At 46.4% G+C, this 24,620-nt stretch overlaps 1 protein-coding gene across 1 annotated transcript in view; it reads left to right on the top strand.

The window, feature by feature from the left end:
- The first annotated feature begins 1,071 nt into the window (after nt 1–1,071).
- Nucleotides 1,072–24,620, top strand: part of josd1 (Josephin domain containing 1) — a 37,733-nt gene continuing 14,184 nt past the window's right edge. The window contains exon 1 of the mRNA XM_078430633.1: nt 1,072–3,178. Within this exon, the coding sequence (XP_078286759.1) occupies nt 3,003–3,178 (176 nt within the window). The 5' untranslated portion in view covers nt 1,072–3,002. The remainder of the gene's footprint in view (nt 3,179–24,620) is intronic.

The raw sequence follows: 24,620 nt of genomic DNA, 5'->3' as shown, positions 1-24,620 counted from the left end.
AAGGCCAGATGCAAATTGCTTGGGCAGCCTACAACCCAGTGATATGAATATTGATTTCACGAACTTCAAGTAACCCTTGCATTCCCTCTCTCTCCGTCCCTCCCCCACCCCAGTCCACCTACTAGTTTCAGTGTCGTTCTGCTTAGCTTCACTGTTTGTATTTACTTGTTATCACCTTCTCCGCAGCCAACAATGGGCCATTGTGGGCTCCACCTTTCCTTGATACTAGTTGTTGGCTTTTATTTGTCCTTTTGCATACCTTTCATTCATTTGTCCTCTGTACTTTTTCTTACCCCTGGTTTCCCCCTCCCCTGACTCTCATTCTGAAGAAGGGTCTCGACCCCTATCCATTTTCTCCAGAGAGGCTGAGTCATTCCAGTACCTATCTGCAGTACACATTGTGTTGTGCAGCTGCAAGTACGAAAGTCATTGAAAGCAGTGGATAACCCTCAATCGCTTGAGGACAGGTGTCGGACGTTATGGAGTAGCGATGAAGAGTTGGGGTCTCGTGGACAGTGCCTCCTGCGAGTGTGGGGACCCAACACAGACAGTGGAGCACATAGTCACCAGTTGCCCCAAATACCGGCCACCGAATGGTGAACGAGGTATGATTGACCTGGACGATGACACCTCACCTTGGCCTGGCTCGCCTCAACGGAGCTGCAGGTCTAAAAGACATACGACAGAAGAAGCAGAAGAAGTACGAACAGTATAAGACAATAACTGCAGATGCTGGTACAAATCGAAGGTATTTATTCACAAAATGCTGGAGTAACTCAACAGGTCAGGCAGCATCTCAGGAGAGAAGGAATGGGTGACGTTTTGGGTCGAGACCCTTCTTCAGACGAATGTCATTGTTCTACCTGGGACATATGACAACAACACACTTTTTGTGTTTCCCTTCTTTTTTGACTCTTGGCCTCTTGAATGGGGTGGCAGTCCCAAGGAGGGCCAGTAGGGGGCGGCGGGTTTGCGCGATGACGCCAGCGCGCCGGGTGCCGCGACGCTGCCCACCCCGCGGTGACGTCACGGCGGTCGTGTGTAGCGGGTGACGTAGTGCACGGACGGCGACGGCGGCGGGGTGAGCGGACCCTGGGGTTGTCCGTGTGTGTTCGACGCCCCAAGCAAGGACTCGGTCCTTTAACTTCTCCTGCGAAGCAAGGCCTGGTGTGCGGCTCCGTCCGTCGGCTGTTGGAGACGCGGAGGGGCGACTGGAGTGGAGTTTGTTTGCTGCCCATAGAGAACTGTGGAGAGTGTGAGGCGGAGACGGTCGACGCACAGCAGGGTCCCAGGCAGCGACTCTCTGGTGGGTCTTAACGCTCAAGAGTGGGGGGGGGCAATAGTTTCCCCAAACTACAGAGAAGATCCCCAGTGGTGTTGGTCAAGGAGCAGAGGAGGATCCCATTGAGGTTCCCAGGGCAGTGGGGTCCCCACAGTGAATCTGAGGGGGGTGTAGGGGGTCTCCAGAGTGATAACAGGGGAGGTAAGGGTCTCCACAGAGTGATAACAGGTTAGATAAGGGTCTCCACAGAGTGATAACAGGTTAGATAAGGGTCTCCACAGAGTGATAACAGGGGAGAGAGGGGTCTCCACAGAGTGATAACAGGTTAGATAAGGGTCTCCACAGAGTGATAACAGGTTAGATAAGGGTCTCCACAGAGTGATAACAGGTTAGATAAGGGTCTCCACAGAGTGATAACAGGAGAGAGGGGGGGTCTCCAGAGTGATAACAGGGGAGAGAGGGGTCTCCACAGAGTGATAACAGGTTAGATAAGGGTCTCCACAGAGTGATAACAGGAGAGAGGGGGGGGTCTCCAGAGTGATAACAGGGGAGAGAGGGGTCTCCACAGAGTGATAACAGGTTAGATAAGGGTCTCCACAGAGTGATAACAGGTTAGATAAGGGTCTCCACAGAGTGATAACAGGAGAGAGGGGGGTCTCCAGAGTGATAACAGGGGAGAGAGGGGTCTCCAGAGTTTTACTCCAAGCCAGAGACCCCCCCCCCCCCCAGTGATAGCAGAGGAACGAGGTGTCTCCAGAGTTTTACCCCAAGCCAGAGAGGGGTCTCCAGAGTGATACCAAGGGTGAGAGAGGGGGGGGGGGTCCTCAAACTTGGGGAGAGGAGGGAACCAAAGTAATTCTGAGAGGAGAAGGGGTTCCCCAGAGTGATTGCCAGGAGAGAGCTGGTTCCCTGAGTGATTTTTTTTTTAGGGGAGAGGAGGGAACCCCAGTCAGTCTCAGGGGAGAAGGGGGAAAGGGGTCCCAAGAGCAATTTTCAGGGAAGGGGAGGGGTCCCCAGAGTGATTCACAAGGTGGAAGGATAATCCTTGGAGTCATTCCGAGAGCAAGGAGTGTATAGTCAGCACAGTTCCCAGGATAGAGATAGAGGGGCAGGAACAGTGTGATTCTTAAAGTGCAGGGGGGAAATCGGAAGGGGGGCGGGGTGGGGGGGGGGGGGGGAGGTTAGGCTACCAGGAGCATCCTGTTGAAATTGCAGGACATGTCAACTGGAGGAACAAGCATGGATGCACAGGGGAGACAGATCTGTGGGATGATCTGAAGATCTAAGAAGAATGCACCCAGAGAGACCGATCCATCTGCAACCAAGAATGTTCTTGTGGCAAAAGTTGCGGCTTATCGAGAGATTATAAATATCACATTGGAATGGCTGGACTGCTGGGAACAAAACACTGACGTTTGTCTTCAAAGTGTTCTTTTCGTAGGAAGAAAGTGTCCTTAAAAGATTCTCCCACTTTCCTGACCTTTCTTCATTGGAATCATACAGTATATTTTTCAAGAACCAGGAAGTAATCATTGCAAATCATTTGAATGTCACAGCTTTTGTTTGAATTTGATTGTTACGGAGTTGCAAAGATACCTGGCGCTACTGCTCGGAAGTCTTAACATGACTATAAGGGACCTGGAATGTGAACTGAGCTCAGGGTGTACTTTTTCTTGAGGCTTGACTACGTTTCAGACAGTTCGTTGTGCTGAACTGAAAAATGAGCTGTGTCCCTTGGAAAGGAGATAAGTTGAAACTGGACTCTGATGTGCAGCCGCCCACTTTGATTTACCACGAGAAGCAGAGAAGAGAGTTGTGTGCACTTCACGCTCTGAACAATGTCTTCCAGGACGGGAGAGCATTCACCAGAGACACACTGCAGGAGATATTTCAGAGGTACTTGAAGCAGGAGGAAAAGATGTCACTCTGTCCTATTGTGGTGTGGATTAAACCGTGGAGTTGTTGGGTAACGCTTATGTTCGGGTTAATATGACCCTGGTTTGGTGGGAGGTTGAGGTAGAAGGTGGACACAAAATGCTGGAGTAACTCAGCGGGACAGGCAGCATCTCCGGAGAGAAGGAATTCCTTCTCTCCAGGGATGCTGCCTGTCCCGCTGAGTTACTCCAGCATTTTGTGCCCACCTTCGATTTCAAACCAGCATCTGCAGTTCTTTCCTACACATTTTGAGGTAAAATATGGTGGGTTTTAATCCCATTCTGGGGCAAGCTAATGATGTAGGTTTACTGTGGTAGTTTAGGAGGATTGTGCTGAAAGAGCTGTCTTTTTTTTTTGCTGGATAAGATTTTGAGCTGATATTCCATCTGCTATCTAGGTGGGCGTTAAAGAACACATAGCTACTAATCAAAGACAAAGATCAATCCACGAGAATGATCCCGATGATGATTGGGTTAACGTATGGGGAACGTTTTTTGGCACAGGGCCTGTAATCACTGGAGTTTAGGAGGATGAGGGGGACCTCATTGAAGCCTACTGAATAATGAAAGGCCGAGATAGAGTAGATGTGGAGGGGATGTTTCCACTAGTGGGAAAGTCTAGGAACAGAGGCCATAACATCAGAATAAAAGGAAGTACGTTTAGAATGGAGATGAGGAGGAATTTCTTTGTGTGGGAAGGAACCGAAGATAGACAAAAAATGCTGGAGTAACAGCGGGACAGTCAGCATCTCCGGAGAGAAGGAATGAGCGACGTTTCGGGTAGAGACCCTTCTGACTGAGAGATTTGATTTAGTGTAGTATTAGTGTAAATGGGTGGTTCACAATCAGCACGTACTTTAGTTCAGTCTGAAGAAGGATCTCGACCCGAAACATCACCCATTCCTTCTATCCAGAGATGCTGCCTGTCCCACTGAGTTACTTCAGCATTTTGTGTCTCTGAGGAATTTTTTTAGCCCGAGGATGGTAAATCTGTGGAATTCATTGCCACAGATGATGGTGGAGGCCTAGTCATTGGGTATTTTTAAAGTGGAGGTTCTTGATTAGTGCAGGTGTCAAGGGGTATGGGGAGAAGTCAAGAGAATGGAGTTGAGAGGGAAAGATAGATCAGCCGTGATAGAATGGTGGAGTAGACTTAATAGGCCGAATGGCCTATGTCGTGGCCTAAACAAGCACACAGCTCCTTATGGACTAAATGTTAGTAGTCGTCGTTGGGTTTAAAGTTTTTTTGGTTGTCAAGAAAAGGTTTGATATAGGTTGTAGAAATAGAAAACTGTTTTTCTTTATCAGAGTCATATAGCACAGAAACAGGCCTTTCAGCCCAACTTATCCATACCGACCATGATTCCCCATCGAAGCTTGTCCGAATTGTCTGCGTTTGGATTATATCCATCCAAACCTTTGTTACCCATGTACCAGTCCAAGTGTTTTTTTAAATGCTATTATAGTACCTGCCTATCTCCTTTGGCAGCTCGTTCCATATACCCACCATCCGCGAAATGGCTGCTCCTCGGAGTCCTATTAAACTTACCCCTCTCACCTCAAAGCTATGTCTTCTGGTTTTTGATTCTCCCAGTGTGGGTAAAAGACTCTGTCTATTCCCATCATAATTTTATGCACCTCTATAAGATCATACTTAAGTCCTCGTCCAACCTTTCCCAATAGCTCAGGCCTTCGAGTCCGGGCAACGTCCTCATGTCTTCTCCGCGTGCTTTGCACCTCATTGGCATCCTTCCCTCAGCAGGGAGTCATACAGTGTGGAAACAAGCCTTTCGACCCAACAAGGTATACTTGAACCTGTTTTCAGGCTCTTGGAACTTCTTCCTGATGGTAAGAACGAATGAGAGCTTGGCCAGAGTGATGTGGGTCTTTAATGATTTTTGACTGCCTTTTTGCAGGCAAAGCCTCCTATAGATCCCTTTGACGGTGGGGCTTTCAGTACCAGGCAGTGTCTACTACCCTCTGCAATCTCCTTCGTTCCTGGGCGTTTGAGTTGTCGAACCAGGCTTGTGTTGCAGGGAAAGAAATAGTTTTTATTTGAGTTGAATAATCTTCAAGAGTCAAGAGTGTTTTATTGTCATATGTCCCAGATAGAATAATGAAATTCTTACTTGCGGCAGCACTGCAGAATATGTAAACATAGTGCACTGTAATAAACAATATAATGAACGAGAGGGGGAAAAAAAGTTCAGTGGGTGTATATATACACACACTCACAAATACACACATATATATATATATATAGACACACAAATGCACACATACATGCACACAAAAAACAAGCAATAATAGTGCAATAATAACAATAATAGTCAAGAGTGTTTTATTGTCCCAGATAGAACAATGAAATTCTTACTTGCTGCAGCACAACAGAATATGTAAACAGTCTATGTAGTTTAGAACTAATTTGAGGTTGTAGTGTTTAATAGCCAAATGGCTGTAGGGTAGAAGCTGTTCCTGAACCTGGATGTTCCAGTTTTCAGGCTCCTGTGCTTTCTTCCTGATGGCAGGGGTGAAATGAGTGTGTGAGCAGGGTGGTGTGTTCATTAGATTTTGGGGAACAAAACGATTTTAGTTTGCAGAGAAAGGGGAAAGGCGAGGGAGAATAGAAGGGGTTGTCTCTCGTACAGTGATCAGGAAATACTGAATGATGCTGATGGCGATGGTCCTGATGGAAGATGGTGGTAAAGCCTAGTGAATAACAAAACTTATGAATGGGGATGGTGAACACGAGACAAATGCAATCTGAAATCACCAGAACAGGAGAGAAAAAACAAACACTGCGCTGGAAATGTGAGGTACAGGACGCGGATGGGTGATATGCGCAGGAAGGAACTGCAAGTGCTGGTTTAAACCAAAGATGGACACAAGATGCTGGAGTAACTCTGGGTCAGGCAGCATCTCCGGAGAAAAGGAACAGGAAACGTTTTTGGTCGGAACCTTTCTTCAAACTGCAAAAGTCTGAAGAAGGGTTTCGACCCAAAACGTCACCTATTCTTTTTCTCCAGAGATGCTGCCTGACCCGTTGAGTTACTCCAGGATTTTGTTTCTATCTTTGGAATGGGTGATATCCTCAAGTATTGAATTGATTCAAGTGTCTGAAGAAGGGTCCCAACCCGAAATGTCACCGCCCATGTTCTCCAGAGATGCTGCCTGACCCGCTGAGTTACTCCAGAACGCTGTGTCTTTTATTGAATTCATAGTTGGGTTCAGAAGTCGTAAGTAAAAGATGAGATGTTGCCTTAGTATAGAAGTAGAAAACCGTGGGAATATTCAGCAGGTCAGGAAAAAAAGTCAATATTTCAGGTCGATGAACCTTCATCTGCAAATTTCTTGTCTTGAAATGCTGATTCTTTCTCCTCTTCAACGATGCTGACCAGCTGAATGTTTCCAGCATTTTCTATTTTTATTTTCAGATTACTAACATATAAGGTTCTTGTTTTTTCTACGGTCCAATTCGTTCTGCTTGTGATTGTGCTTTGCCAGTACCTCCTTTTTAGTAAATCATGAATGACACATATTGTGCCTGTAACAGAGAACAATGACCCGAGGCATCTTGGAGCACACCTTCGAAAACAGAATTCCTCAAAGAAGGAGATATTATCTTTATGCTCTCCTTCCCCTCCCTGAATTCTTCCATCCCCATACACTCTCCATCCTACCTTTTATTATTCCTACATGTTCCAACCCTCCCTCTCGGCCACCTCCCTCTCCCCTTCACCCCCCCCCCCCCCTCTTAAAGATAGTCAAAGGGTCTCCAATGAGGTAGGTGGTAGATTAGGACCTCTCTCTAGCTGGTGATAGGATGGTTCAGTTGCCTGATAGCGGCTGAGAAGAGACTGTCCCTGAATCTGGAGGAGTGCGTCTTCATACTACAGTAGCTCTTGCCTGATGGGAGAAGGAGGAAGAGGGAGTGCCACCTTAAACCTGCTGTCCGTGTTAGTGAAGGTGCTCCCGAAACACTATTGAAAAGAGTAAGGGCCAGAATGTAGACCCAGCAAGAGCAAAGAAATTGTGCAAACTTTCCAAGGCGGAGTGGTGTTGGGCATGAAGGGGAATTTGTCGGTGCCCTTCTAAATTTAGTATACTGAGGAAATAACACCACAGAAACACTTCATGTGCCCTAGCCAGAGTAGACATCCATTTTGTACATGAGCTGTAGACCTAGTTGTGCCACACTAAGTTTGCCACATTTCACCAGCACATCATTCTATCGCCATCCCAACCTCCACCCCATCTGTTGTTGAAACCTGCGTTCCAGATTCAATTATTTTGATGCAATCTCCCCGACCGCCAGCCTCTGTAAATAAACTCAGCTCAAAAGACAACCCATGCGTTCTGGGTGCTGAGCATTCATCATGCTATTCTTTGAATGAGCGCTACTTCCCAGCATCCAGACTACGTTTACTTATCTCTTGCACGTAAGAATTTCATTGTTCCGTTTCGGGACGTCAGACATTAAAACACTCTTGACTCTTGACACCACAGATTTAGCATTCTTGCTTTTTCAGGCCTTAGCCACCCCTGTATCTCACTTCCTTAGTTTAGTTTTAGTTTTTAAGAGTTACAGCATGGAAGCAGGCCAACCGAGTGTGCCGACCAGCGATCACCCCGTACACACTAGTTCTATCCTACACACTCGGGACTATTTACAGAAGCCAATTAACCTTTTCCACCTGCGCGTCTTTGGGATGTAGGTGGAAACCGGAGCACCTGGAGAAAACCCACACCGTCACAGGGAGAACGTGCCAATTCCGTACAGATAGCACCCGTAGTCTGGGTTGAACCCGGGTCTCTGGCGCTGTAAGGCAGCCACTCTACCGCTGCGCCACCGTGCCTGTACCTTCTGTAGAACTCGTCAACATACCTCCAAATTGGATTCCTGTGTACACACCACAGGTGCTCCTCAGTTACGATGGGATTCCCTTTATTCTCAACTTGTGTAAAATTCTAAAGCCCGGCCGCTTAACCAAGCATTTATTAACTAATGGTATTGCCTTCCTGGATGGTGTCATTTTATTTTGATTAATCTTCTCTGAAGGCCTTTGTTTTTCTCTCTTCAGAGCTGCATTATCTTAGTGTGCTCACGTAGTTCTTGCCGATATATTACTGTTTCTTTGGATACTTATCTCCGGAAAGTAAACCAAATATTGACGCAGTCTCTGATTTGATATCGAAGGCTGTGGCAACTTCTACCACAGTCAACCATTTCAACATTATTCCCAGTTGCATCTTGCACAGGCATTTCTCTCATTATCTCCCACCACACCAGTCGCCTTGCCACTTTCCAAAGGTAAGAAACTTACAGAAACTTACAAAATTCTTAAGGGGTTGGACAGGCTAAATGCAGGAAGATTGTTCCCGATGTTGGGGAAGTCCAGAACAAGGGGTCACAGTTTAAGGATAAGTGGGAAGTCTTTTAGGACCGAGATGAGAAAGTTTTTTTTCACACAGAGTGGTGAATCTGTGGAGTTCTCTGCCACAGAAGGTAGTTGAGGCCAGTTCATTGACTATATTTAAGAGGGAGTTAGATGTGGCCCTTGTGGCTAAAGGGATCAGGGGGTATGGAGAGAAGGCAGGTACAGGATACTGAGTTGGATGATCAGCCATGATCGTATTGAAAGGCGGTGCAGGCTCGAAGGGCCGAATGGCCTACTCCTGCACCTATTTTCTATGTTTCTATGTAATTCAATGGTCCAGTGGCATTCTATCGTCGTACATCACAGCGTGGTTTGGGAACAGGACCATCCAAGACCGCAAGAAATTGCAGAGAATTGTGGGCGCAGCCCAGTCCATTGCACAAACCAACCTCCCTTCCATTGACTCCATTGACACTTCATGCTGCCTAGGCAGGGTCACCAGCATAATTAAGTGCGAGTCTCAACCCGGTCACTCCCTCTTCTCCCCTCTCCCATCAAGCACGATGTACAGAGGTGTGAAAACTCATCCCTCCAGATTTGGGAACAGTTTCTTCCCGGATGTTATCAAACAACTGAACCACCCTATCAACAACTAAAGAGCGGTCCTGAACTACCATTTACCTCATTGGAGACCATTGGACCATCTTTATTCTGACTTTACTGGACTTTATCTTGCACTAAACGTTATTCTCTTTATCCTGTATCTGTACACTGTGGACAGCTCAATTGTAATCAGAGAGAGTCTTTCCGCTGACTGGATAGCACGCAAGAAAAAGCTTTTCACAGTACCTCAGTACACGTTTCAGGTCGGGACCCTTCAGCCTGTGTTTAAAATGCGTTGGACAGAACTGGGCAGCACTGTGACGCAACTGTAGAGTGGCTGCCTTATAGCGCCAGAGGTTCGGGTTGGATCCTGACTATGGGTGCTGTCTGTACGGAGTTTGTACGTTCTCTGGGTATTCTGCAGTTCATCTACACTTCATGCTGCCTCAGCAAGGTCATCAGCATAAGCAAGGACATATCTCAACCCGGTCACTCCCTCTTCTCCCCACTCCCATCAAGCAAGATGTACAGAAGTGTGAAAACGCATCCCTCCAGATTTGGGAACAGTTTCTTCCCGGCTGTTATCAAGCAACTGCAGAGACGTACAGATTTGTAGGTTAATTGGCTTCGGTAAAATTGTAAATTGTCTCGAGTGTCCCTAGTGCTAGAGTACTAATCGCTGGTCAGCGTGGACTCGGTGGGCCGAAGGGCCTGTTTCCGCGCTGTATCTTTAAAGCAAAGTAAACTGGACTGAGAGGATGAGAAGGTCTGAGATCCGTTTACAGTGCTGGTAACCAAGAATGGTACTAGACAGGATTGGGAAGTTGCAGAGACATTGAGGTTACAATATTGTCCCAATAACAAAGCATAAGCTAAAAAAAAACAAACTCTATAATATTCCTGGATACAAGTTGTTCGACACAAATGGGGAAGGGAAGGAAGGAGGAGGCGTGGCGGGATTGCACGAGAAAAATCGCTGGAGAGAGGATGTCCTGGAATGATCAAGGATAGAATGTGCATTTTTAGAATTGAGAAACAATAGCGGTGCAATTGCACTGAGACTATGTTTCTATGTTTGTAGTGACGCAAATCTTGGAGGCATAGTGAATTACAAAGAGAATAGTGTAGGAAAATAACTGCGGATGCTGGTACAAATCGAAGGTATCACAAAATGCTGGAGTAACTCAGCGGGTCAGGCAGCATCTCTGGAGAGAAGGAATGGGTGACTTTTCTGAAGAAGGGTCTCGACCCGAAATGTCACCCATTACTTCTCTCCGGAGATCCTGCCTGACCCGCTGAGTTACTCCAGCATTTTGTGATACAAAGAGAGTTGTGATCGTCTGAAAGAGAAGAGGCTGGTGAAATTCCCAACAAGTGGGAATGATGTTGTTCAAGTTTGCAGGGAAAATTGCAAAGATGTGCAAAAGTCAAAGTAGTTATCAATATTTCCAGCACGGACCATGACCGTAACAATGCTGAGAATGATCAGCCATGATCACATTGAATGGCGGTGCTGGCTCGAAGGGCCGAATGGCCTACTCCTGCACCTATTGTCTATAATGCTAGGGGATAGTGGGATAGCGTTGCTGAAGTGTGTTCAAGGGAACTTTCTCGATGGGGATTTTTTTGTGTGGTTAAATAAGACTTTAGGGATATAGCGTGGAAACAGTCCCTTCGCCCCACCATGTCTGTGCCGACCAGCGGTCAACCCTACACTAGCACTACCCTACACACGAGGGACAATTTTACAACTTTACTGAAGCCAATTAACCTACAAACCTGTACGTCTTTGGAGAGTGGGAGGAAACCGGAGCACCCGGAGAAAACCCCCACGGTCACGGAGAATGTACCAACTCCGTATGGACAACACCTAGTCACAATCGAACCCGGGTCTCTGGCACTGAAAGGCAGCAACTCAATTGCTGCGCCACTATGCCGCCCCTGGTCTGGGAAATGAAGACTGCCAAATTGATCAGCGTGGAGGCATCTAGGAAACGGTGATTATGATATCAAGCTTTAGAATATTCATACTCGTACTTTATTTACCAAGTATGTTTTGCAACATACGAGGAATTTGATTTATACCAATAAAAAGCAGCAAAACACACGCAATACATTTTAACATAAACATCCACCACAGTGACTCCTCCACATTTCTCACTGTGATGGAAGGCGAAAAGAAAGTTCAATCTGCTTCCCTTCTTCGTTCTCCCGCGGTCGGGGGCCTCGAGCCTTCCGTTGACGGGACGATCTTGGCTCCTGTAGCCAGCGGTCGGGCCCTCCGCGTCGGGGCGATTAAGCTCCCGCATCGCGGGGCAATCTCAGCTCCCCCATGCCGGGCAATCAGACCTGGGCTGTTATAGATAACAATGTAGTCCCCTCAAAGGTAGAAGTTCTTCTTCTTTGAAGAAGTTCTCCTCCTCTATTTTCTTATACTACCTGTTGCTCCACAAAGGTAGAACTAGTCAATTAGAAAGGAGTTCATTTTGATGAACTTTGGTCTATGTAAATTGGAATCAAACTTCAGCTGGGGAAACCAATTGAACAATGAGAGTTGGGCGGCACGGTAGCGCAGCGGTAGAGTTGCTGCTTTACAGCGAATGCAGCGCCGGAGACACAGGTTCGATCCTGACTACGGGTGCTGCACTGTAAGGAGTTTGTACGTTCTCCCCGTGACCTGCGTGGGTTTTCTCCGAGATCTTCGGTTTCCTCCCACACTCCAAAGACGTACAGGTATGTAGGTTAATTGGCTGGGTAAATGTAAAAATTGTCCCTAGTGGGTGTAGGATAGTGTTAATGTACGGGGATCACTGGGCGGCACGGACTTGGAGGGCCGAAAAGGCCTGTTTCCGGCTGTAGATATATGATGATGATATGATGAGAGGCTTTTAAAGGTGGAGATGTTTTAGCTACAGTTCAGATGCAGTCCCACATAGCAGGTTCAAGAACAGCTTCCTAACAACCATCAGGCTCTTCAACACCATAAACACTAACTAAAACTATGAACTACAAACTGTCTTGGTTACACTAAGGACGTTCGGCGATTGTTCTTTTCAACTTGTTGAATTTGTTAAATTTATTATGTTAACTATATTAGTCTGAAAACTGATCACCAGGTTCCAGAATAGCTTCTTCCCTTCACCATCAGGCTCTTGAACACTACACAACACTAACCTATGAACTGTCTTTGGTAGAAATAAGAGCTTCTGACTTTTTCTGCAATGGTTTTGCATTTAATAATTTATCTACATTTATTATTATTGCTCTAGATTGGGGGTTATTTTATTCCAATTTTTGGTTATAATATGTTATCTATGGGTGTTGTGGGTGCAGTTATTTTTAGTTTCGTTTATTGTCACGTGTACCGAGGTACAATGAAAAGCTTTTTGTTACATGCTATCCAGACAGCGGAAATAGTATACATGTTTACAATAGAGCTGTCCAGAGTGTGCAGATACAGGATAAAGATAATAACATTTAGTTCCAGATAAAGTCCAGTCAGGTCTGATTAAAGATATTCCGAGTCTCCAATGGGGTAGATGGTAGTTCAGGACTGCTAGTATTTGGTGATAGGATGGTTCAGTTGACTGATAACAAACAGCCTAATAATATGCTGCTGCAAGTATTAATCTCATTGTTCAGTTTTTGGTACAGATGACAATGAAATACTCTTAATTCCTTCTTAACTCATCTATATACTAAAACTCTTGTTTATTTGTTTGTTCCTGAACTAAAGCCAAAACGGTACACGATAGCGCGACAATTTTAGGCCCACCTTACTCACCGTCGTTCCTTTGGTGCTAATGGAAGAAGTTTCATTGAAATCGGTTATATTTTAAAAGTTATTCACATTTTAAAGTTTAAATCTCTCCTAGGGAGGGAGGGGGAGGGGGGGTGGGGGGGAGGGGGGGGGGTGGGGGGGAGGGAGGGGGGTGGAGGGAGGGTGAGGGAGGGAGGGGGGGAGGGAGGGGGGGAGGGAGAGGGAGAGGGTGGAGGGAGGGGAGGAGGGAGGATAAGGGGGTTTGAGTGGGATGGAGTGGGGAGGGGGAAGGGGAGGAGGAGGGGGGAAGAGAGGGTGCTGCACCAATGCAGGAGAGGTTTGGGCCCAACGTGTCCACTTGGTCTAGTGAAAATTAAAACCGGATCAAAATGCAACAGAGGTCAGCACGGTGGCGCAGCAGTAGAGTTGCTGTCTCAGCGTCAGAGACCTGGGTTTGATCCTGACCTGGGGCGCTGTCTGTACTGAGTTCGGACGTTGCTCCGGTTTCCTCCCACGCTCAAAATATGTACAGGTTTGTAGGTTAATTGGCTTCGGTAAAAATTGCAAATTGTTCCTAGTATGTACGATGGTGCTAGTGTGTGGGGGTCGCTGATTCGACCCTTTTGTGGGTCGAACGGCCTGTCTCCACCCTGTAACTCTAAACTAAACCAAAAAGAGAAGGTGTTGCAGATACCAGTTTGTGCGAACCAGGCTTATTACAGAAGGAAGGCTTAAAAAGGGAAATGTGAAGCTGAAAGCATAAAGAAAAAGGACGTAGCAAACATAAAATGAATCCTAAAAATATTCTATAGTCATGTGCATGAGTGTTGTAAGAGGAGAGGCGGGGCAGATCTGAAACCAGAAAATAAATTACTCACACAGGCAGATTGTATGGCTGAGATACTGAATAAATAATTTACATCAGTATTTATTCGGAAAAATATTGTGCAAGGCTTAGCAAAGGAAGATTATAACAGAGATTTTGAGTTGTCTAAACATTGATACACTAAAAAAGGTTATCACAAAATGCTGGAGTAATTCAGCGGGTCAGGCAGCATCTCTGGAGAGAAGGAATGGGTCAAGACCCTTCTCCAGACTGATGTCGGGGGGGCGGGACAAAGAAAGGATATAGGTGGAGACAGGAAGACAGTGGGAGAACTGGGAAGGGGAGGGGAAGAGAGGGAAAACAAATCGAAGGTATCACAAAATACTGGAGTAACTCAGCGGGTCAGGCAGCATCTCTGGCGAGAAGGAATGGGTGACGTTTCGGGTCGAGACCCTTCTTCAGACTGATGTCGGGGGGGCGGGGCAAAGGAAGGATATAGGTGGAGACAGGAAGACAGTGGGAGATCTGGGAAGGGGGAGGGGAAGAGAGGGGATGTACCAGCATCTGCAGTTATTTTCCTACTAAAAAGGTTAGCATTCTTCAAGTCCTGCAATTCTAATTTCTCACATCCAGCACTAGACAGGTACATAGATAGGACAGGTTTGAAGGGATATGGCCCAAACGCGGGCAGGTGGGACGAGTGGAGCTGGGACATGTTGGCCGGTGGGGGCAAGTTGGGCCGAACGGCCTGTTCCGCACTGTATCACTCTATGACTCTATAACACTTCTCAAAGGATCTTTCACTCACTTCAAGTCTGACTTTCTAAAACTCAAAATTAGCTTTTTTCCATGATATTTTGCATTGTCCGGCCCATTTAGTCTACTCCGCCATTCAATCATGGCTGATCTTTCCTCTCAACCCCATTCTCCTGCCTTCCCCCCCTCCCCCCCATAATCTTCGACACCCTTGCTAATCAAGAATCTGTCAATCTCTGCCTTAAAGTTACCCAATGTCTGGCCTCCACAGCCGTCTGTGGCAATGATGTTCAATATTGTTTACTTACAAATTGCTGAGCTTTTCCTACCTAAACATTAATTTATTGAGCCTTTATTTCCTGGATTAGCTTCCTCTACCTCTCTACATCTTTCCCTTCCCTCAATGTCTGAATATAATGTCAGAGAATCCTCTGAGTCTAATTTGCTCCTTGTCTCTCTCATCCAAATGTCAAGAATGTTTAATCGTCAAATGTTCTGACAATGAAATTTTTACTTGCAGCAACATTACAGGTCGGTAACACAATACACATTGATAATATATAATAAACATTTATTCAGTAAATTAATAACCCCAACACTAAGTGAAAAAAAAGCCCAAAGTACATATTTAATTGGTTAGGCAGGCTAGGGTTATGTTTCTTGGAGCGCAGGAGTAATCTTATAAAGGTGAAGACAATCATGATGGGAATAGTTAGGATGAAGGCACATAGTCCATTCCCCAGAGCAGGGGAATCAAGAACCAGTGGATATAGTAGGAAAATAATTGCAGATGCTGGTTCAAATGGAAGGTAGACACAAAATGCTGGAGTAACTCAGTGGGTCAGGCAGCATCTCTGGAGAGAAGGAATGGGCGATGTTTCGGGTCGAGACCCTTCTTCAGACCGATGGTCGAGACCCTTCTTAAGAAGGGTCTCGACCCGAAGCGTCGCCCATTCTTTCTCTCCTGAGATGCTGTCTGACCCGCTGAGTTACTCCAGCATTTTGTGTCTTCCAATGGAAGCTGAGAGGGGAAAGATTTAATAGGAACCTGAAGGTTCCCTATATTATAGACACAAAATGCTGGAGTAACTCAGTGGGACAGGCAGCATTTCTGGAGAGAGGAAATGGGTGGCGTTTCGGGTCGACACCCTTCAGACTAGTCAGGGAAAAGGGAGACGAGAGATATAGACGAGATATATTTCCCTTTCCCCTGACTGGTTTGTACCTCTCGTTTCCCTTTCCCTGACCATCATTTCTTTTTGCATGTCTTCCATTCATTTGTTCCATATCTCTTTATACCACCTTCTATATCCCTCGTTTCCCTTCCCCCCCCCCCGACTCTCAGTCTGAAAAAGGGTCTCGACCCGAAACGTCACCCATTCCTTCCCCTCCCCAGAGACGCTGCCTGTCCCGCTGAGTTACCCCAGCATTTTGTGTCTATCTTCCAGCATCTGCAGTTCCTTCCTACATGGTTCCCTATATGGAATTAGCTGCCAGAGGAGGTATTTGAGACAGGTACTACAACAACATTTAATTGATATTTGGACATGTGCGGGCATTGGAAAGGTTTAAAGGGATATGTGCCAAATGCTGGCAGATAGGACAAGTGTAGATTGAGGAAGATGGACACAAAATGCTGGAGTAACTCAGTGGGACAGGCAGCATCCAGATTGGGGAATGTGGGTCAGCAGGTGCAAGGTGGGCCAAAGGGCCTGTTTACTGCTGTATGGCTCTATCACTCTCGTGTTATGTGGTGTTCAAGAACCTGATGGTTGTTGGGAAGAAGCTATTCTTGAACATGGTGGTCACGGTTTACAGACTCCTGTACCACCTTGCCGATGGGAAAGAAATGAGAGCGTGGCCAGGGTGGCGTGGGTCTTTGATGATGCCAGCCGCCTTTATTTCTTGTTTTTTTGCCTGCTTTTTATCCACTTGGGGAGATTAATTGTTACAGGCACGAAGCGGCAAAGTGTTTCATCTTGTAAGAATTCTGGTCAGGTTGAACACAACAATGCACGGCTCCATAGGAAAACTAAAGCAAACAATTGCACTGATTTTTTTTAAAAAGGCAATAAACCTGTTGCTATGGTAACAATAGCACAATGCAGAGTAAAGCACAAGGCGCTTATCAGTGTTTACATAATTCAATTGCAGGATCTGAAAAATATCCCAGTGCTCAATCCTGGCTACTATCAAAGGAATCTTTCAGACTGCAGTTGATGGCTGTTTCTAAATAAAACGTCGCCTTTGGTTGCAACGTGCTGTTGTACATTCAGAATTTATGGTGTGCACAGTGCAGTAGGCCTCCGAGATCTGCTGTGAGATGCGATGGTTTACTTGCAAGGGTGTAAACAACATGAGTTTACTGTTTAGTTTAGAGATACAGCGCGGAATCAAGACCTTCGACCCACCGGGTCCGCGCCGACCAGCGATCCACGCACACTAACACTATCCTACACACACTAGGGACGATTTACAATTTTACCAAGCTTATTAACCTACAAACCTGTACGTCTTTAGAGTGTGGGAGGAAACCGGAGCACCCGGGGAAAATCCACGTTGGTCTCGGGGAGAACGTACAAACTCCATACAGACAAGCACCCTTGGTCTGGATCGAACCTGGGTCATCGGCGCAGTAAAGCAGCAACTCTGCCGCTGTACCGCCCCGTCTGCCTTGTTGTAACGTGGACTTTAGGGGAGGCTTCATCCATTTGTATATCTGGATAAAGTAAAGCTTTAAATGCAGGTCAAATGTACGTCAGACCCATGATAATGCTTGCCCTAGTGTTCGTAAAATTACTCAGTCCCTATTAATTATCAGAAAGACTTAAGTGTACACAGCTCACCTTTCATTGTTGCGCACCTGGTTGCTGGTGTTTGATCAAGCTTCTAGAATCACATGAGGAACGTCTTCAGCCAGAGGGTGGTGAATCTGTGGAATTCATTACCTCAGACGGCTGTGGGGGCCAAGTCAGTGGGTGTTTTTAATGCGGAGATTGCTAGGTTCTTGATTAGTAAGCGCGTCAAAGATTACGGGGAAAAATAGGTCAGCCATGATTGAAAGGCGGAGTAGACTTGATGGGCCGAATGGCCTTATTCTGCTCCTAGAACCTATGAACTTATGAAGGTGAGGTTCTCCCTCAGCCTAATATGTTTAAAGCCACAAAACTCTGGAAAGGCTTCATGCTGGTCGAAGATCTGTTGTTAACACACTGTATGTTGACAAAAATTTGCATTCGTACATTCGTTTTAAAATGCTGAGTTTATTTTTTACAAGTTAACTATGTTGCGGGAGACGTGAAACCCACACCCGGGTCAGTTGTCACAAGATCCACTTCGTGGTGACCCGGTTGTGAGTTATTTACATTTAATGCCACGTGATTGTGACGGACACGTTTCACAAATGCATCCAAACCACTGGGTTGTCAGAATTTATTTTGAAACCACTTCTGCGACAGAACAATTACAAGCTGGACTTGTACCAATTGTGCATGGTTGGATGGCCTCTGTAGTCCAGTCACTTGCATGGATGTGGTGAACCCTTTTAATGTCGGTGGAAAATGGCGGTTTGCTCGCTGCAAAGCTGTGGCAAGGTTTGTTGGCAGCATTCCGGCTCTTTTTGCCCTTAATCTACACGTGGATCCTGGAAATGTAATCAAAATGTGTTTTTCTATTTGTATGCCAACTCGGAGCTGTATTCAATTTTTACCGTGTGGGGAAGAAACTGCAGATGCTGGTTCAAACCGAAGAGAGACTTATACATCTGATTGCAACCAGGTGCTGTAAATATCCCAGCGCCACACAAAAAAAACAGGCCACTCGGCCCACTATGCATATACCAGCACTCTTGGACAACCTTCCACATTTTCCGTAACCCCTGTAATTTTATAGGGACACAAGGCAGGAATAGAATTTAGGCCATTTGGCCCCTCAGGTCTGCTCCGCCATTCGATCATGGCTAATCTATTATACCCTCTCAACCCCATTCTCCTGCCTTCTCACCGTAACCTTTGACACCCGTACTAATCAAGAATACTATCAATCTCTGCTTTTAAAATACCCAATGACCTCCACTGGCCTCCACAGCCGACTGTGGCAATGACTTCCACAGATTCACCACCCTCTGGCTAAAGAAATTCCTCCTTGTCTCCATTCTAAAGGTACATCCTTTTATTCTATGGCTGTGCCCTCTGGTCCTGGACTCTTCCACCACTGGAAACATCCTCTCCACATCCACTCTATCCAGACCTTTCATTATTTTTTTTTTGTTTTCCTTCTTCAAATTCATACGATTTGCTTTCAAAATGTCCAGTTGAATTAGGTCAATTAATTTTCGTTCCCTGCAACTCGCTCTGTTTATGAAACACACTCTTCTCCTCTCTCCTTTAGTTATTTTGCCAATTATTTTAAATTGCATCTCGCTATTGATTCTCCACTTTTGGAAACAGATCCTCCCAATTGAATCTGCTAAAATGACCATTTTGCATTACTGATGCAATTTGCATCTCAGAAACTAATTTTCAGCAAGCAATGACTGTGATTTTTGGTGGACTGGAATGATATATAGGTGAGCATTATAATTTCCAGGGGGGGGGGGAAACAAACATATGGTTTACATGGTGCCTTACATTTGCTCAGCAGATCCCAAATAACTTTAGGTATTGACTAGACCAAGTGGACCCGTTGGGCCCAAACCTTTCTTGCATTGGTGCATCCCCCTCCCCTCCCCCTCCACCCCTCCCCTCACCCCCTCCACTCCCTCTCCTCCCATTCCCCCTTCCCGTCCCCCCCTCTTCCCGTCCTCCCCTCCCCCCTCCCCCTTCCCCTCCCCCCTTCCCCTCCCCTTCCCCTTCCCCCCTCCCCCTTCCCCTCCCCCTTCCCCTCCCCCCTTCCCCATCCCCTCCCCTTCCCCTCCCCCCTTCCCCTCCCCCTTTCCCCTCCCCCTTTCCCCTCCCCCTTTCCCCTCCCCCCTTCCCCTCCCCCCTTCCCCCCCTTCCCCTCCTTCCCTCCCCCCTCCTCCCCTCCCCCTTCCCCTCCTCCCCTCCCACCCCTTTCCCCTCCCACCACTTCCCCCTCCCCTCCCTTCCCTCCTCCCTCGCTCCCTCGGAGATAGATTTAAACTTTAAAATGTGAATAACTTTAAAAATATAACACCGATTTCAGTGAAACTTCTTCCATTAGCACCAAAGGAACGACAGTGAGTAAGGTGGGCCTAAAATTGTCGCGCTATTGTGCACCGTTTTGGCTGTAGTTCAGGAACAACAAACAAGAGTTTTAGTTTATAGATGAAGAACGGGAAAGGCTAATCTTTAGTGTGTGGGATGGAACTGTCAATGCTGGTTTAAATCGAATGTCTAATCCTTCATGTGGGGCCATGTGTGGATGTATTGACTGATGTGATCAATGCATAAACAGTCCATCCTCTAGGATTGATGCAAAAAAAACAATCCTGCAAGCCCTCTTTAAAAGAGCAGAGAATAGTACAGCATAGGACAGGCCCTTTGGCCCATGATGGCTGTGTTGAACATGATAACTTGTTAAAACTAAGCTCCTCTGCCTGCATGTGCTAAGACAAACATCGAAGGTAGACACAAAATGCTGGAGTAACTCAGCGGGCCAGGCAGCACCTCAGGAGAGAAGAAATGGGTGACATTTTGGGTTGAGACCCTTCTTCAGACTGAAGTCCGAAGAAGGGTCTCAACGTGAAACGTCACCCATTCCTTCTCTCCTGAGATGCTGCCTGACCCACTGAGGTACTCCAGCATTTTGTGTCTACCTTCGATTTAAACCGGCATCTGCAGTTATTTTTAAAGACAAGCATGGACGTGTCTTGGCCAACGATCTCTCGACCTGAAACGTTACCCGAACCTTCTCTCCACTTCAGCCTGTCCCGCTGAGTTACTCCAGCATTTTGTTTTCTATCTGGTTCGGTACAAACCAGTATCTGCAGTTCCTTCCCACACAGCGGCACGGTAGCGCAGCGGTAGAGTTGCTGCTTTACAGCGAATGCAGCGCCGGAGACTCAGGTTCGATCCTGACTACGGGTGCTGCACTGTAAGGAGTTTGTACGTTCTCCCCGTGACCTGCGTGGGTTTTCTCCGAGATCTTCGGTTTCCTCCCACACTCCAAAGACGTACAGGTATGTAGGTTAATTGGCTGGGTAAATGTAAAAATTGTCCCTAGTGGGTGTAGGATAGTGTTAATGTGCGGGGATCACTGGGCGGCACGGACTTGGAGGGCCGAAAAGGCCTGTTTCCGGCTGTATATATATGATATGATGATATGATCACTAAAATAAGATTTGGCTTTAGTCTAGGGATACAGCATGGAAACAGGCCCTTCGGCCCACCGAGTCCACGCGATTATTGAACACCCGTTCGCTCTAGTTCTATATTATCCCACTTTCTCATTAACTCACTACACTTTGGGGACTGTGTACAGTGGTCAATCACCCTACAAACCCGCACGTCTTTGGGATGTGGGAGGAAACCGGAGCACCCGGAGGCAGCCATTCGGCCCATTCTAACCATGTTGGCGAATTAGGCAAATTGTGAGAAACGTTGTATTTGCGTGGATATCACTGGCAAAGCCTTCATATGTAGTCCCTCCCAAGCATGCCAGATTTAAGTGCCTGCGTTCCAGATTTATTTATTGAACTGAATTTCATTTCCCAGCTGCCGTGGTGGGATTCGAACTTGTGAACACTTGCACTCGGTCCGATGCGGGTTGCTGGGTGTACCGACCAATCATTTCCATTCCCCTTCCCATTCCCACACTGACCTTTCTGTCCTGGGCCTCCTCCACTGCCAGAGTGAGGCCACACGCAAATTGGAGGAACAGCACCTCATATTTTGCTTGTATGTACGTATATAACCCATATACACAACCCACATATTACAACCCAGCAAGATGAATGTTGAATTCCCAAATTTTAAGTAACTCCTACCTCCTCTCTCCTCCCCTCTCCCCTTGCCCCCTTCCTACGCCCAAGTCATTTAACCAGTTCCACAGTTCTCCACATTGTATCCCTCTTGAGATCACACCTTCCCCGGCCATCATTGGGCCTACCAGGGCACCACCAATTTCTCGCCTCCAGCTTTTCACCCCCTACTTTCAGTCTGAAGAAGGGTCCCGACCCGAACCGTCACCTATCCTTTTTCGCCAGAGATGCTGCCTGACCCACTGAGTTACTCCAGCGCTTTGTGTCTATCTTTGGTATAAACCAGCATCTGCAGTTCTTTATTTCTGAGTTTTCCAAAGTTTGAACCCAGCTCACTGGCATGTCCTGGAACATAACAATGATGCTACGGATGTGTAGGAAAATAACTGCAGATGCTGGTTCAAATTGAAGGTAGACACAAAATGCTGGGGTAACTCAGCGGGTCAGGCAGCATCTCAGGAGAGAATGAATGGGTGACGTTTCGGGTCGAGACCCTTCTTCAGACTGCTATAGAGATCCCTCTGATAATTGTGAACCAGGCAAAGCTGATGCAATATTGTCATTCGATAAAATACAAGTACTGACAAGTTAACTTTTAATGTTACTGCCACTTGAATTGCCCACAGAAAAATAGAATGTAAAAATAGATTGCTGTTTTCGTACAACTGAGCAGTTAGCATCACATGGAAGAAAGATAATGTTCTGGAAGATATCTATCTTCAGGGCTTGAAGTCTATTATTCTCTGAAGTGTCGTTTTGAAATGCGCTTCGATATTGGCTTGTGTCTACAGGGAGCGTTTTGATTTGGACAAGGCTTCGAGTGAAATACTTAGATGTTTATTTGTCAGTGCGGATGACCAATCACTCGGGGCAGATTGCAGGTGAAAGCAGCTGGTTAATTCAGTGACTCCATTAGCGTTGCTAAAAGGTCAAAGTTGGCTCTGTAGGGCGTCACACTAGTGCAGTGGCAGAGTTGCTGCCTTACAACGGCAGAGACCCAGGTTCGATCCTGACCACGGGAGCAGTCTGTACGAAGCGTGTACATTCTCCCTGTGACTGCGTGGGTTTCTTCCGGGTGCTCCGGTTTCCTCCCACACTCCAGGCTTGTACTCGCTGGAATTTAGAAGACTGAGGGGGGATCTTATAGAAACATATAAAATTCTTAAGGGGTTGGAGAGGCTAGATGCGGGAAGATTGTTCCCGATGTTGGGGGAGTCCAGAACCAGGGGTCACAGCTTAAGGATAAGGGGGAAGTCTTTTAGGACCGAGATGAGAAAACATTTCTTCACACAGAGAGTGGTGAGTCTGTGGAATTCTCTGCCACAGAAGGTAGTTGAGGCCAGTTCATTGGCTATATTTAAGAGGTAGTTAGATGTGGCCCTTTTTGCTAAAGGGATCAGGGGGTATGGAGAGAAGGCAGGTACAGGATACTGAGCTGGATGATCAGCCATGATCATATTGAATGGCGGTGCAGGCTCGAAGGGCCGAATGGCCTACTCCTGCACCTTGTTTCTATGTTTCCAAAGACGAACAGGTTTGTAGGTTAATTGACTTTGGTAAAGATTGTAAATTGTCCCTGGTATGTAGGATCGTGTTAGTGTACAGGAATCACTGGTTGGCATGGACTTGGGGGCCGAAAGGCCTGTTCCGTACTGTAACTAGCCTAAACTATTTAGATTGGCTCTGTTTTCTGTCAGTCCTCCTCTGGTTCCAACTCACTGGATAAAGCAGTGAAGTTGAAAAGGACACAACTCGAGAGAGAGAGAGAGAGAGAGAGAGAGAGAGAGAGAGAGAGAGAGAGAGAGCATGAAATTTCAGGCTAATGCTTCAATAGTCAAGAGTGTTTTATTGTCATATGTCCCAAACAGAACAATGAAATTCAGACTGAAGAAGGGTCTCGACCCCAAACGCCACCCATTCCTTCTCTGCAGAGATGCTGCCCGTCCCGCTGAATTACTCCAGCATTTTGTGCCTATCTTCGGTTTAAACCAGCATCTGCAGTTCCTTCCAACACAATGAAATTCTGACTTGCAGCTTGAGTGCAGGACAGATGAAACGCTGCACCAAGTGCCACCTTTCAGCATAGAGACATTAAACTGAACTCCTGCCTGCTCTCTCAGGTGGAAATAAGAAGAATGATTTGCTAAAATGTGGACACAAAGAACTGCAAGTGCTGGTTTATACCAAAGATAGAAACAAAGTGCTGGAGTAACTCAGCGGGTCAGGCAGTACCTCTGGAGAAAAAGGATGGATGACGTTTCAGGTCGGTGGAAAGGTCCCAACCCGGAACGTCAACCATCCTTTTTTCTCCAGAGATGACATCTTGGACAATACAGCTCACCCCCTCCATGACACACTAGTCAACCTGAAGAGCACCTTCAGCACAGACTGGTTCCACCAAGATGCAGTACAGAACGCCACAGAAGATCTTTCTTCCCTGTGGCTATCAAACTGTACAACCCCTCCCCCCTTCTGTCATGGGGTAGACTGACTCCCCTCTCCCCCCCCCCCCCCCCCCCCCACCTCACCAAATCTGTGCACACTTTAATTTCACGTTTCATATACCTTGTGTTTTATGATTGTTGACAGATCGATTTCCTTCCTGGAATAACTAAAGTTGTATCGTATCGTAGATCTGTTGAGTTGCTCCAGAACTTTGCATCTATCATAGGGTGGTGTGTCACTGTTTCACAGTGGAATCCACGCTGCCCTTGTGGGGCCAACATTTATCCCCCTTGCAACATTACTGAAACCAGACTTGCCTAGATATTTTGACATTGGAATTTCTAAAACCTTGCCGTATGCAAATTGGCTGGTTTGTTAAGAGTCAAGAGTGTTTTATTGTCATATGTCCCAGATAGAACAATGAAATTCTTACTTGCAGCAGCACAACAGAATATGTAAACATAGTGCACTGTAAATAATATAATAAACGAGAGAGAGAAAAAAAGTTCAGTGTGTGTACATTTATATGTGTATACACATACAAATACACATATATATAGATTGTATTGTATTATATTATATTATATTATATTTATAACCTTAGATAGTTCCTCTGTCCCTCGCTTCCCCCCTTCCCCTTCCCAGTTCTCCCTCTAACTTCCTGTCTCCACCTATATCCTTCCTTTGTCCCGCCCC

This window comes from Rhinoraja longicauda, chromosome 40 (genome assembly GCF_053455715.1).
Source record: "Rhinoraja longicauda isolate Sanriku21f chromosome 40, sRhiLon1.1, whole genome shotgun sequence".
Classification (NCBI taxonomy): domain Eukaryota; kingdom Metazoa; phylum Chordata; class Chondrichthyes; order Rajiformes; family Arhynchobatidae; genus Rhinoraja; species Rhinoraja longicauda.
This window is presented reverse-complemented; position numbering and strand designations above follow the sequence as displayed.